Below are 15189 nucleotides of genomic sequence, written 5' to 3' on the forward strand. Positions count from 1 at the left end.
CATTGACAGAAGAGACCATACTGGCAGTGGAAAGACGCCCAAGTTTACTAGAAATTGGAGGAATGAGATTCAAAACAACCCAATTCGGTCCTATCAGATTGGCAGAAATTAAAGACCTGCCACTGTAAAGATTGGGAGGATGCAAAGCAAGGGGACCTGTGTATACTCTCTGGTGTAAATAGGGTTGGCCACTTTGGAGGGATACGTATTAACCCTTTGGCTCCAAATCAGGGAATCTGTGAGCAAGTGATTCTACCCAAGGCCCCACAGGGTAGCACACTAAGTGGGTCTTGGTGCCGATTCTCAGCCAGTACTCTTACTGCATACCCAAAATTGGACAGAAGCGAAGACACAGGGAGGTACCTCTGCGTGGGCGTGGTCTGCATCTCAGAGGCCCTGGGGTCTGCGGCCTTGATGGTGGCAGAGAAACCCCTGTGCCCACACCTCACTATAGGGTCGGGAAGGATCTTCATGGCCCCCTTCCTGTTTCCCCTGCATTCCAGACAGCTGAGGCTCTGAGTGTTGAGATCCCTTGGTAAGTGGCTGAGAAATGAAGCGACTTCATTTATTTGTTAAATGTTTGAGAAACTTTACCATGCGCCAGGCCCTGTGCTTTGCAGCAGGGATAACAAGTTAGATGCAATCCCTGCTCTTAAGCTGCTCCCCAGCTGGTGGGGGAGATGGGCGAGCACACAGAACTGCAGTCCCATCCAGCAGGGGCTCCGATGGAGCTGTGCACCAGGTACCCCAGTGGCAGACTCCCTTCTGTTTGGAAGGTTCAGAGAAGGAAACCCCAAGATGGGTCTTGAAGGGTGAGGAGACGTTTTTTTAGAGTGGTGAGTGAGGGAGAGAGGTTCTTAGCAAAGGGAATAGTACATGCCAGGGTGCCCAACATAGCGTGTCTTGTGAAGGCCATGTGGCTTCTTTCAATGGGGAAGGAATTCTGAGAGCTGGAGGTCCCAAAAACCCCAGGGGAGGAGCTCGTCCTGCATCACCCAGAGGCCTTCTCCTCCTCCTTTTGGCCACCAGCCCCTCCTGCACCCCAGCCCTGCCCGCCTCCACCTGAGTGGGGGCCGTGCTGCTGGGAACCTCCTGACATCATTAGCCTGGTGGTTTTTCTGAAGGCCCCATGCTGCCATTTTGGTTGCCACGACAACCATGGGGTCAGCCCAGAGTGAGCCAGCTGGCTGTCCCTGGCAGATGGCGTCATTGTGGAGCTTCAGAGGCCTCTGTCACAGGGCGGCAGATGTGGGGATGACGCTTGCACACAGACACACAAGCACAAAGGCCCCCGGGAGCCCTCGCCAGGCAGGGTGGAGGTGGGATGGAAATGGAGGCACCTGCTGTGACTTCTCTTTCTCTCTTTATGAAATCAAACACTTGTGTGCATTGGGGGCCTCTGCAAATAGCTCCTCAGAGGGGCTGCTGAAGAGGGGGCTTAGGCCAGGATGTTGTCATGTGGCGGCTGCAGGGCTGCGGCGGCAGCTGTGGGTGGGCTGGAATGAGGGGTGGGTGCAGCCGGGGGCGGGGGAGTGGGTGTGGAGGGGAGAGGCATTCTAAGTAACAAGTACCTGGCTTAGTCGGGGTTGCCCCTTCCAGGCTCTTATGGTCTGGAAAGGACCTTTTTTTCATGCCCTGCCTGAACAGAGGGGACGCCCTCCTCCTGGAAGCCTCCAGCAGGCTGCCCGGGCTCCTCTCTGGACACCCAGGGCACCTTGCTCAGACCTCCACTTTGTGCTGTTCCAGAAAATTCCACCACTGAGAGAATAAAACAGATGGTGTTTAACAACATGAAAGGGATCCCTTTCAAAGTGCCCCCTCCCACACATGCACATTTGTCCCCTACCCCTGCCACTTGCTGAAGCCCCTTTTTGGAGATGGCCTTCAAGTGGGTGGTGGTGACAGATCGGGTGGCTTTGGAGGTGTCACATCACTTTCCTTGTGTGTGTTTTATTCTATTTGGGGGGAGCAACCAGAAGTCACCAAGTACCGAATTGGGTCCGTATGGCCATGGCATTTTTTGTCCACGAAAAAGTAGCACTGGTGATGATGACATGCCCCCTTTGGATAACAGGGGTAGCTGAGTTAAACATCATCCCTGCCCTCGAGGTGCTCCTTGCCAGTGAAATAATCCCCCAAAGTTTAGATTGCATTTCATAGTTGCCAGGCCTGATTATGATGAGCTCCAGGCCTGACTCACCTCTGTGTCCCTAGCGTCCGGCACAGGCCTTGGCCTGGATGTCGGTGCTTAGAAATATACAAGGGATAACTGCTCAAAGAAGTGATCATATAGCCGCACTTACTAAGCATCTACTAGGTGCCAGGTAATTTTACAGTCCTCTCCTTTAACCCTCCCAGGAACCCTCCAAGGTAGATGCTATCATTCCTGTTTCAGATATGAATTAATGGAGGCCCAGAGAGGTAAAGAAACTCTTCCAAGATCTCACAGCCAAGAAAGTCGGGGCTGAGACTTGAGCCCCAGACTTGCCTCTGCCACATCCTCCCGTCACCAGCTTGGGAGGCTTCATTTTCCAAAACAAAGGCTCTCAAGGATGTTCCAACAACAGAGCCCCCCCAGAAGCCATGGAGCCCTTGATAGCACACCAGGATCATTTGATACAGTGACTTCTGTCCTGGGAATCAAGAAGAAATATTATAGCAGGAAACAAGGCAATATTATGAGCATGTGTGATAAAATCACAGTCACGCCCATGCAAACCATAAAAAAAGCAAACTGTCCGTCTAAGACTGCTTGGCTGGTGGTGCACAGGTTTTCCTGCCCTTATCTGGTTACCTTTCACTCATCTGTTTGGGCCCCTGCAAAGATTTTCCATTGACGAAAGTCAGCAGGTGTGTGGAGTGGGGGGCACATAGGACGGTTAAAAAGAAAAACAAAAAAACTGAAAGAAGACAAACTTAAAACTGAGAAGGTTTTACGTCTGAGGCTGTGTGAGTTGGGAAAAGACCAGCTTGGTAGCTGGACTGATACAACAGCCGCTTCAGACCCTCCATCCTCTCCTACTTGGGCTTTCCTCGGCGTGTCTCTCTTCCCAGGGCTGTGAGCTCCAGGAAGGAGGGCTGGCTCTCAGTCACCTCTGTTCCCCAGACCTGGCATAGCCCGGGCAGGTGATAAGTGGGTGTGAAACAGTGAGCAGACACATGGAGGGTGTACACCTTGGTCCACTCCCCACAAGACAGTTTCTATTATCTGAGGAGCAGAACAGAACCCAAATTAGCTGCCCTGTTATTCAGGCCTGGAAATGTGTATGTAAAAAAAACACTTCCATTCTGGTCCTTCCGGACGTTTGAGCAAAGCTAGTTCTTCCAGAAGGTTGTGTACCAGGGGCTGATTGCTCCAACTGAGTCTGAACACCGATATCACAGTTGGAACAGGAACTGCTGGTACTTTTTTCTAGGGCAGGTTCTGAGACGAATAAGGAACATTAGAAAGGCATGGGCTCCATTTTATAAACTACACTTATTTTTACAGCCACACAGCGTCTTACTTCATAAACTTCCCTGACGGAGACCCCTTACCTTTAGGACATTTGATATGTAAGACTTAAGAGAGCCGAGAAAACAAAATATAAAGAAGCCATCCAGGCATGCAGATGGGAACTGAGGGGAGCCTTCAGGTGGGAGAGAAGCAGGGTGGAGGAACAGGAAAAAGCAGGCCCTTTGCAGCCTCCCAGACCTGGATGCTCGTCACCCTTGCCTACTTGGTAGCTGTGTGACCTTCGACAAGCGGGTCCCTCTCTGAGCCTGTTTCCTCACCTGTGAAATGGAGCGCACCCCATTTGCCCTACTACTCGCGAAGAATGAATGAGGAGGCAGAAGGAAGTGCCATCTCAGGCCTGGCACATAGTAGGTGCTGCACCGAGGTGGTTTTTTCCGAGGGGGCGGTGGGTATTTTGCGGCTGCAGCCACTGTAAAAATGGCAGGGAAGGGCCTCCACTCTCCCCCGCCCCCGCCCCCGCCCCCAGGCTCCTGGACTAAAGGGTGCACGTGGGCAGTCTGGCAGGCGTGACACCACTGCCTGGAGACCCTCACACCCTCTCCTCCCCACCTCCCCACCTCTCCCTGGCCCAGTCATCAGCTTCCCGTCCACGACAGCCTCCGCCTCTGCCCAGCCACGGCCCTGGTGTCCTCACCCGAGGCTCCAGCCTGTCTGCCGCCACCGGCATCTGATGGGACTCCGGCTCGTTACTTATTTCCTCACGCTGTGCCTTTTGCGCAAGCTTTTCAAGCAAGGCCGACTGGACGAGTAGAGTGAGCGAGCAGTGCCCGGGCACTCAACGGTGGTACATCAGGCAGCTAGACAGGGCCTCATAGTGGACCCCATTTCACTGATGAGAGAAACTGAGGCTCTGAGAGGCCAACTGGTTTTCCCGGCCAGGGTCGCAGAGCTGGTATCCGCCCCCAGGAATGTTTACTCCGGAGCCTGGTGGAACACAGAGGGATTCAGTCCTCCAGCTGGTGTGGTGGGAACTTGTCTTCTCCATATTATAAGGAATCAAGAGCCGTGATTAAAATGTCAGGGGAGCACACACACACCTTCCTTTCAAGGTAGACGAGCTGACTTCATTCTCCCCACAGTGGAAGGTCGGGAAGCTGGGGGAGCCGCAGGGAGGAAGCCTCGCCGTAAGAACAGAGGGGCGTTATTGATGACTTCTGATGAGAGCAAAGTAATGTGCTTCGCCCCGACTCACTGGGGCCCGCATAGCAAATGGTCCTTGTCTTCATTTCTGGAGCTGGGGCTGCTGACCAGAGCAGGGTTGCAGGTCCCGGCTGTGATGGCCCCTCCTGGCTCAGCGGCCCCGCTCTCCCGTCCTCCACCCTCTCCCCCGGAAGTTGTCCCCCTGCCTCAAGGCTGGGAGGTGCAAGAGCGTAGCAGCAGCAAGGGACCAAGGGAACAGGCATTTAAGGGTGTACGTGTAACACGGGCAATCCCAGGGCAGTCCTGAGGGGTGAGGATTAGCCTTCCCGTTTGTAAAAGTTAGGGAGCTGAGGCTCAGGGAGCCATGGAAGTGGGCCCAGCATCCTGAGTCACCTCCACACCCCCAGCTCCTAGGCTGACACCCCTTGTGTGAGTCACCTTTGCCCCCTGCCTGGGGCGTGGAATTCTTCTACTCCTTTTCTAGGACGTTCGTTCGTTCACTCCCTCACTCCCTCACCGACTCTTTGATCAGTTCTCACTCATGCACACACACACTCCTTTACTCAGTGAACATGTCCTGAGCCTGCTGTGGGTCGGTCTCTTCTGCTTTCTTCTCTCTCCCTGGGGCAGTCAGGAAAGCGAGCTTTAAGCAGTAGGGTTGGGGTTGGGGACTGGGGGTGAGGGGTCGCTCCCTGCCTGGCCGAAGACTGGAAACAACCTCTGGCCTGAGGTGCTTTGCCCCCAGGGATGTTCTTATGACAAACCCACGTGTCTGGGCCTCAGCTACTCCCTCTGTAGAATGGGCCCTCGGAGGGCTTGGGACCTGAGCAGCTGAAAAGAATCTGCCTGTGGTGCCTGGGACACCCTTGCCATCCTGTCCTTCCATGAATGGCTTGTCCTCTGCTTAAGGAGCCGGGTAGAGAATGGAAATTGAGACCCAAAGGCCTGCTCTGGGGGATAAGTGATATTCTTACCCATTGTTCTTCTTAGAGTGGGTCTCAGAGAGGTTTAGAAAATCTCAGGTCTTAGCAAGAAGGTTGGAGCCTTCCAGTCACCTGGAAGATGAGATTAGGTACCATTTACTAAACACGTACTAAGTGCTAGGCACTCCAGAGGCATTGCCTGCAGTATGACAGTTGGCAAAGTAGGGACAGTTTTCCCATTTTGCAGATCAAATAACTGAGGCCCGGGAAGGCTCTCCCAAGTCCAGAGTTAGAAGGCGACAGCCACGACTCGGCTTCTGAATTCCAAGCTCTTTCTGCTGCCACAGCCAGGAAGGCCACTGTGGGCTCCCCAGTCTTCACACCCCACCTTGGCCGTGCACCCTGAGGAGGTTCGCGCCTCCTGGCCTCTGCACACCACGGAGGCCCGGTTCTCCTAGCTCTTCTGCGTGCACAGCAACATGCAAGGGAACTGAGTGTCATGGGCATGATTTGCCTCGTTTTCCTTTTTATTCATTTCTGTTCATCTTGGGCCCTATCCTCCCAGGCCAGGGAGATGCCAAGTCACCATCCTCCCTTCCACCAGGCCTTTCTTTATCTCTTCTCAAGATCCCTATCAGCCTCCTGACATCTGTGGTTGGTCACCCCCGCCCCCCCGCCCCAACCATCAGCCAAATGTGGTGAAGCCTGTGATCTCGCCACCACCAAGGTAGAGCCTGAGTCCAAAGACAGACATACCCTCTGGTGCAACCTTGTGGCTACATTTATTTCCTTGCGTTTCAGAACGTAGAAACCGTGACCTTCTCGGGATAAGGGATGGCCACAACTGACCACCTTCTGGGATGAGTCCAGATGTGGCAGCCTCCTGGTGCTGGGGGTTTCTGTGGCTACCATCTGTCAAAATCCAGGGCACGCCACAGCCTGGGAGCACCCCAGGACCCTCTCCTCACGACCCCTGCTTCACCTCACGCCGGTCACCACCTGCAGATGTGAGCAGGTCAGGCAGGCCAAAGGCAAAATAATGAAAATGGGGCCATGGCAGCATCAGGCGGGCGGCTTGATTTCTCTCAGCTTTTGAGGAGTCCTCCACTGCCCCACTGAATATGCCAGAATTCCCCCTCCTCCATTGACCGGTGACCAGCACCCTGAATAGACGTAGAATAATGGGGGACGTACAGCTGCATTGGGTGATGTCAGTAGACACACACAGTAGCTTCCTGAAGAGCCCCTTAGCCTTAGGCACCCTGTAAGTAACTCAGACAGGGTCAGCTGCCTGGCGGCTTGAATGCTCCCAGGGCCTCAGTTTCCCCACGGCTCTGTGTTTTCTCATGTACCTCGATGAATGTGTTGTGTCTCCTTCTGTTCCAGGCCTGCCCGGTGAACGGAGGCTTCAGTTTGGGTGCCAGGTGTATGTGAATCGTAGGCACACGCAGGTTCCAAAGTGTGTAGATGAATATGGATATGTGTGTGTGGTTATTTTTTATTTTTTTATTATTTGCTCCATTGCACTTCAGTCACATTTTCCTATCCTCTGATCCAAGCTCTAAAAGCGTTTTGCGGTATAAAATCGCCCATCATCTGATCCACTCTACCAAAATAACCCGGCTCCCCTGCCGTCATCCTCCTTGAAAAGTAGCCCTGCGTCATGCTCTGAGGCCGGCGGGGAGAGGCCTTGCCCACTGAAAACACTTCATAATAATCCCCCCAGCGCCCCCCATCCTCCTCTCTCCCTGGGGGGTTGCTCTGGTTTCTTGGGCTGTTATTACTGGAATGCCAGCTGCTCTACTTACAGCCTATCCGTACAGACCTGCTCTGTCTGTCTGGGGCCTCACAGGCCTCCGCTTAGCTCATCTCTTGGAAATATAATTTTAAAAATAAACGCCGGTTCGATTCACACTTCCCTCTTGCCTCTGCTGTGTCTCCTGGCCTGTTCGCTTGGCACCAGAGGACCCAGTATGGCACTGCTGTCTCCCAGTGTCCTCCCATGGGACCTCCAGGGCGGCCTCAGGGACCCTCCAGGGCTGCCCAGATTGGCTTCTTCTGAGACCTGTGGTCATTTAAGTGCCCCTTAAATGTGGCAAGGGAGAAAGAGTGAGAGCTCTGGGGGCAGACAGACTTGGCTCTGCCCCACATTTGCTGTGTGACCTTGGACAGACTACTTCCCTCTCTGGGCCCATGGGTACATGAGAGAGGAGGTGCCTTCCTCTGGTGGGTGGTATTGGTTTTTATAAACGACATAAAGTGTGTCTTTAGGGGAAAAGTACATTTAAAGTTTCCTTGCAAACCTTTTATGCACTTTGGTTCTTTGATGTTGCCAGAAAGCAACTCATAGGTAGGCCAGAAAATTTTGAGGAAAACATAGCATTATGTTGACACATCGCAAGTGGAGTCCTGACAACTTCAAAGCAAAGTGAATAATTCGTTAGGTAGGCTGTTTCATGCCTGGGAAGCAGCAAAGGGCCATGTTGAGAGTTTTGAACTCCAATTCAGCCACTAATTACCATGGCGTTGGACGAGTGACTGAGTGTCCCTGTGCCTCAGTTTCCCTGGCTGTAATATAGTTATAAGAATAGTACCTCCCTCTTAGGGTTGGCCTGGGGATTCAGTGAGGTGAGAGGCGTGAGCATTTCAAAGCGTGCCTGGCACAGAAAGGTGCTGTGTAAGTGCTGTCTCTTTTGTTGTAGTTCTTATATTATTATGTGGCAGGAAGTGAGGAAGTACTGGCATACAGGTGACATTCACGACCATCCCCGTACAACAGCAGTTCTTAATCGGGCAGTTTTGACCTCCAGGGGACATCTGACAATGTTTGGAGACAATGTGTCATTTCAGTTGTCACAGCAGGGAAGAGAAGGTAGTACTGGCGTCTCATGGGTGGAGGCCCAGGATGCCGCTCACCGTTCTTCAGAGTACAGGACAGTTCCGACAACAGAGAATTATCTGGTCCCCAAAGTAAATAGTGCCGTAAGAAACTGTGCCCCGGTACAAGATTTCTGGTAGCAACATAGGCCCCTCTCTCCTCTGTAGCACTTGCCTTTGTTGTAATTTTGCATTTATCGGTAAGATTGATTACTACCCGTCCCACTGATATAGTACAAGCTTCTGAGGGTGAGAGGAGATTTGTTTCTCAGTCCAGCCCATCCAGGCCAGCGCTGCCTATTCAGCCCACTCCAGATGTTACTCAGTCACTGGCAGCACTGGTCCTGGACCTGTCAGCCCCAGGTTCAAGTCCCAGTTTTGCCACTTCTTGGCTGTATGACCTTGGGCCAGTGGCACTGCCTTTCTAAACTTCCGTTCCTTCATCTGCAAATGGGATTGTAAATATCTGATAAATTTAGAGTAGAAGTTAAGACCACAGGCTCCAGAATCAAAGACATGCCCAAGTTCAAGTCACAGTTCTGCTACTTATTATGTGAACGTAGTTACCTGTTTAAGCCTCAGTTTCCTCACCTCTGAAATGGGTCTAATAATCCCCCTCCTTTCAGAAGGTTAATATGGGAACGAAAGGAGCTGATAATGGTTACTTTTATTATTATTTCATTCATCACCCAACAAGTGGAGTTTTTGAGCCCAGAGTATGTTCCAGCCCCTGTTGGTTACCACGTGGTGGGCCTAACGGGGCGGAGCGTCTGCACTTGCTGAGCTCATCATCTCGTGGTTTGGGAGGGGTCCGGCCTGGTGCTCCCTCCAGTGCTGACCTCTGACCCCCCCTCACCCCTTTCAGATCTGTGCCATCATCGGCGGGACCTTCACTGTTGCCGGCATTCTGGACTCGTGTATCTTCACAGCCTCGGAGGCCTGGAAGAAGATCCAGCTGGGCAAGATGCATTGACGACCCGCCTGGCCCGATGGCCGAGGACCCGGGGAGACCGCCAGCCCTGTCTCCAGCGCCCCGTCTCCTCCTGCCCTCTATCTGGCCCAGGATCTGTCTGCGTCCCAAAGTGGGGGTGAGGGGAGGGAGGGGGTGGCTCACGGGTTCGCAGCTACCTCTTTTCCCCATGTTTAACTGTAGATGAATTACACTGCCTGAAGTCTGGGTGCCCCTTTCTTTCCCTGAGGAGCCCCAACACCAGAGTCAGGCAGGGAAGGTTCGGGAATGCTGGAGACCACTCCTGGGAAAACTGCAGTCCTTTCCCTGTTGGGCGAGCAGCTCAGAATCTATGTTGACCAGCTCTCAGCCAGGCTTTGACAATCTCCCCACTGTTTGGTCCCACTAATCACTTGGTTTCTCCCCTGGGCAGCCAGCCTGCAGACCTGGGCTCTGGGCTTTGGACCAGGCTGCCCAAAGGTACCTCCCACCTGGTGCCTTCAACAAAGAATGGTACTTCCCAGGCAAGCCCCTGATACGTGGCCCTGTAGATGGAGCCCTTGCTTCTGCTCCATCCCTTCCCTCCCGACCTAGAGCCCAGGCCTCAAGGCCCTCACCCCCACCCCTTTCTTTTCTTCCCCAGAAGCAGATGCCCAGTTGTTGGGCAGCAGCTGTGTAGACTCAAGTCTGCCCACTGGTCCCTGGGTGCCTGGCGAGTTCCCCTTCCTCTCTCTCTTCATCTTGTTCCTCTGAACCCCCTGCCAATGTGCCTCAGCCCCCGTGCTGTGTGGCCACAGCATGGCTTGGTGGAGGGGCTGGCTGTGACTGCGAAGTCATCCTTGGAGAGCCAGACATGGTTTGTGCACTTATGTCCAGATGGGAAGCATCCTTTTCCGCGACCCTAAGATAATCATGTCTCAGCCTCTCCCAGGCGGCTTGCCGTCGGTCCCAAGGCCTTAGGTGGGGGAAGCAAAGCAGACCAGCCCTTCTCCCATCTTAGCATGTCCACCCTCGGGGCTCCCAAGGCTGTATAGCTCTTGAACCTCTCTGCAGCCCAGATGTGGCCCACTTGCCCCACCAAGCTCCCCACTGGCTGGCCACACACTAACTCAGTCCTGGTTCCTGGGGCAGCTCCACTGTTTCCTCACTTGCTCTCGGGTGGGTCCCTACCCCACTGCTCCCCCGCTATCCTTCCCCTTTAGTCCTGAAAGGGAGAGGCAATGGTCCAGGCATGAATTACACCCAGGGAATTTTAGGTATGCCCCCCACTTCCCAGGGAGAGAGTCGTCCACCTGTTTTCCATTTATATCAAGATTGTTTGCATACTTCTGTAATTAAGGGGAGTGGAAGGCGTTTTTAAATTATCTCTGGATGGTTCAAGCCTCTGCCGTTTGTAATTTTTGACTCTAGATTCCAATTAGAAAAGCTTCCCCTTTTGCATATGAGTTGATGAATGTGAGTGTAAACTGCATTTGGGTGTTTCTGGTATCTGTGGCCACTCAGAAGGATTTTTTTTTTTCTCTTCCCCAGTTACAGAAAGGAGCCCCTTGGGTGTGTGAATACGTGTGGCTGTAGAGGGTGGGCAGGGCAGGGTGGGGAAATGGCATGCAAGTGAATTGAAATCCCATGTTTATGCGTTTTAAAAAAAAAAACAACTCTTGAGGACATAGGGGATGTCAGTTTCCTATGGAAGAGACACCTCTGACCCATTATTCTTATAAACAAAATCTCAAGGGAAAAAAATGTTCGTTCTTTCTCCACTCATTGGGTTCAAATAGATTAAAAGGCTGATTTTCAGAAATATTGCTGTGTGTTGCTTTTGACTTGATTGTGGCTGGGTAGCCCGGAGGCTGGGATCACAGTCAGAACATTCTAGAGGAGAATTTCATTCTAGAGGAGAGAAACTGGGAAATGTGGAGAAGATCTGTTAGCATGATCAGAAAGTCAGGACCCCTTGGATTCAGTCCTTCCTTTATTGAATCCCTACAGAATGTCCCCTGATCCGCTACTTGCTTTTTTCTTTTTAATTTATTTTATCGAAGTATAGTTGATTTACGACCTTGTGTTAACTTGATCTGCTCGCTTTCCAGTTGTGTAGCCTCAGGCCAGGTCCTTAACCTCATGGTGCTGTTGCAGAAATTAAATCTATAATGGGTGCAAATAAGTTATACTGGATCAGAACAAGCTCATGTATGCAGGAAAGTGGTACATAGTAAATTTTCAAAAATGGTAGTTGTTCCGTATAGGTTTTCCCAAATAGAATAAGGGAGATCCACCATCAGCTGTGAGAAAGGGACTTCCATGGACATTTTCCCAGTCCTTCAAGGCCTTCACTGGAACACCACGGACGTGGATAATAAACACGTCAGAGATGAATGTGAGAGCGAACCAGTCTGCGAGAAACTCTTCACTGACCCTCCCCATTCTCTCTTTAACGTTCTGTGCGATACTTGAATTACTGTGACACTCAAAGCTAGTGATGGAGAGCATATGCCCACCGGTAGTCAAAGAGTCTAGTAAAACTAAGTTGAATACTTTGGAGAGACCTGATAACGGTGAGTTGCCACGCCCTCCTCAAAATGCTACCGAATTCAGGGAATTGCCTGGCAGTCCAGTGGTTAGGACTCTGCGCTTCCACTGCAGGGGATACTCAGCCCCTACCCCCCCCCCAAAAACCCCACGAATTCAATGTGAATAAGGCAACTGAAAAGAGTTGGGGTGGGGGAGTCCTTGAGGATTCTGCATTCACATTGAAAGTAAGTTCTCACTCCATGTTAAAGAAAACGAGAAACTGGAGCCCTGCGGTTGGTTTATGTAAGGACATAGTTTATGTAAGGAAGATGAAGAACTCCAGCAGAGGTTTCTCAATGAAAAGCCTTGCTCAGGGTCAAAAGATGGGCTAATGTGGGATTTTTGGTTTTTTTTTTTTTTAATATTTATTTATTTATTTGGCTGCACCGGTCTTCGTTGTAGCACGAGGGATCTTTGTTGCTGCATGCGGGATCTAGTTTCCTGACCAGGGATAGAACCTTGGCCGCCTGCATAGGTGTTACCGAGTCCAAGCTCGCTCTGCTCGCCGCACGACAGGCCAATAAATAGGGAGACAACGTGTTAAGGCAAGGAATACAACTTTATTCAGAAAGCCAGCAGACCGAAAAGATGGTGGACTAGAGTCCCCCCAAAAACCATCTTACTGGGGTCTGGATGCCAGTTTCTTTTATAGAATCAGAGAGGGAAGTAAAGTAAAAAGGTACAGAGAGAGGGAGAGGCGAGGAGGAAGTAAAGTAAAAGGGCCATCAGTCTTGCAAAACGTCTCCTGGAGTGGCCGGCCTCCGGGAGGGGATGTGTTAGTTTCTTCTTTCTTGCAGCCATTCACAGGTGGGTAGGGTTCCCTGAGGCAGGCCATTATGTATGATTATAATAAAAGCAACGAAAAGCAAAGCCTAAAGTCAAAGAAACAGATCCAACATGGAGTCAAAATTGGCTCTTCCCTGTTACACTGGGAGCGCAGTCTTGACCACTGGACCACCAGGGAAGTCCCGGGCCAATGTGTTTTAAGTTGATGTAAAACCTTTAAGGTATATGTGTGTCATTTTTATGATTTCTCCCTTGAACCAGTTCTTTCAATTACCTAACCAAGTGCAGACTATCGTGTTTTCGTGCAAGAGGATTCCTCAATCAGGGCTCATGGTGCAAACCCAGAGAGGTGTAGGTGACGGTTTGGGGGCTGTGGTGGTTCAGGCAGAAGAGGCTTCTCCTGGGGAGGTGTTGCAGCTGCAGAAGAGGTGAAGTTGGAGAGGTGCTTCGGTGAGGAGCGACCCTCACGTGCTGAGCTCACACTGCTTGGGGTCGAGGTGGGGCTGTGAACCTTGGGAAGAAGTGGGGTGTGGCAGTGCGGCTCATGAGTGGCAGCTGTATAGTTTTTATAACTAAAAGTCACAAATTTGTATTTTGTTCTTGCCCGAAACAAAGGTACACGTTTTCTCAATGTGCCAGGGCACTGGCGGTCCTGATCCCTTTTTAAGAAGCTGCTTCCTTAGCTGCTCCAGCAGATAGATGTCGCAGTCCAGAAATGTGAGGGGGCCTGTGAGGAGAACATTCACCCAAGACCTGACCCTCCCCTGCCCCCCAGCAGTTGTCTTCTGTCAGTTTTGTGGTGATGAGGTCATGCACTTTATTCTGACCAAAATAACTTATTTTTATCTCAACTCTGGTAGTAATAGCTACCGAGAGTTAGGCATTCTCCACGTGCCAGGCAAGGAGTGCTTGTTCAGGTCTTGTCTTTTTTAATCCTCACAGCAATCCTACAAGGTGGCTGTTACCTCGTTTTTAGGAAGAAGGAAACAGAGATTTAAGTAACTTAGTCACAGAGCTAGCACGTGGTGAAGCTGGAATTCAAACCCACGTCCGCCTGACTCCAGGGTTATGGAGAATTGTATGGTTCCGGCTTACTCGCCACAGTCATCTCTGTCAAAAGGCTAAACCGACCCCCCTACCCCCCCCAAAAAAGGGGGGTGGGTGGGAATTGAAAGTAGTGAGGGTACTGTCGTTTTCTGTTTTCTTCCTTTTAAACAGCCTGCAGGACTTCCCTGGTGGCGCAGTGGTTAAGAATCTGCCTGCCAATGCAGGGGACAGGGGTTCGATCCCTGGTCCGGGAAGATCCCACATGCCTCGGAGCAACTAAGCCCATGCGCCACAACTACTGAGCCTGCGAGCCACAACTGCTGAGCTCATGCGCCGCAACTGCTGAAGCCCACGTGCCTAGAACCCATGCTCCGCAACAAGAGAAGCCACTGCAATGAGAAGCCCGTGCACCGCAATGAAGAGTAGCCCCCGCTCGCCGCAACTAGAGAAAGCCCACGCACAGCAACGAAGATCCAACGCAGCAAAAAAATAAATAAATAAAATTTAAAAATAAAAAGTAAATTCAAAACAGCCTACAAAAGAAAGCCAAGTTGAACATTGGGGATCTCCTTCAGCCAAAATTTAAAACCTTACAATATGATTTTAATTACACAAATAATACATGCTTATAGCTCCACTGAAGGAAAGGCAGACAAGAGCAAAAAGGGAAAAATTAAAAAGGAAAATTAAAGTTACCCATAATCCCACTAATCAGGGATCATCGTTGTTAATGTTTTAGTGATATTTTTCCATAAACAAAATCGGATCATGCTGTTAACATTATTTTGTAGTTTACTTTTTTCCTCACATAATGGACGCCTTCCAATGTTAATAACAGTGGATCGCCTCATTATCTTATTGGCTACCAGATAACAATAATCATATTGAATATCTCATGGTGGGTCACATTCAGCCTCTGCTCCCATCTCATTCAGAATCTCTTTTCTCACCTGTAACAGGGACAATTTAAAGGGTTGTTTAGCAGAATAAATAAGGTAACGTTCGTAAAGCTGTTAGCACAATGTGTGACAGTAAAATGCTCAGCCTAATATAACTAGCCATTATTATTCACTCATTTAAGAAATAATAATTTCTGGGAATTCCCTGGTGATCCAGCGGTTAAGACACCGTGCTTTCCTTGCCGAGGGCCCGGGGTTCAATCCCTAGTCAGGGAACTGAGATCCCACAAGCCGCGCAGTGTGGCTTAAATAAATAAACTTTTTCTTTTTTAAAGAAATACTTTCTACCATGTATTAAGTGCTTACTTTGTGCCAGACGTTGTGCTGAGGTTTCATTGAATCCTGACACCAAACTGATGAGGTGGGTACTCTCATTATTCCCATTTCACAGATGAGGAAAGTGAGTGACCAAGAGGCTAA

At 50.9% G+C, this 15189-nt stretch overlaps 1 protein-coding gene across 1 annotated transcript in view; it reads left to right on the forward strand.

Moving 5' to 3' along the window:
* The window catches only part of ERGIC1 (endoplasmic reticulum-golgi intermediate compartment 1), a 106125-nt gene extending 94918 nt beyond the window's left edge, over positions 1 to 11207 (forward strand). The window contains 1 exon segment of the mRNA XM_022595101.3: positions 9323 to 11207. Coding sequence (XP_022450809.2) covers positions 9323 to 9430 — 108 coding nt within the window. The 3' untranslated portion in view covers positions 9431 to 11207.
* The last annotated feature ends 3982 nt before the right edge of the window (positions 11208 to 15189 follow it).

This window comes from Delphinapterus leucas, chromosome 3 (assembly GCF_059928025.1).
Source record: "Delphinapterus leucas isolate spDelLeu-1000000601 "Yukka" chromosome 3, BTC_Dleu_Yukka2, whole genome shotgun sequence".
NCBI classification, from domain to species: Eukaryota; Metazoa; Chordata; class Mammalia; order Artiodactyla; family Monodontidae; genus Delphinapterus; species Delphinapterus leucas.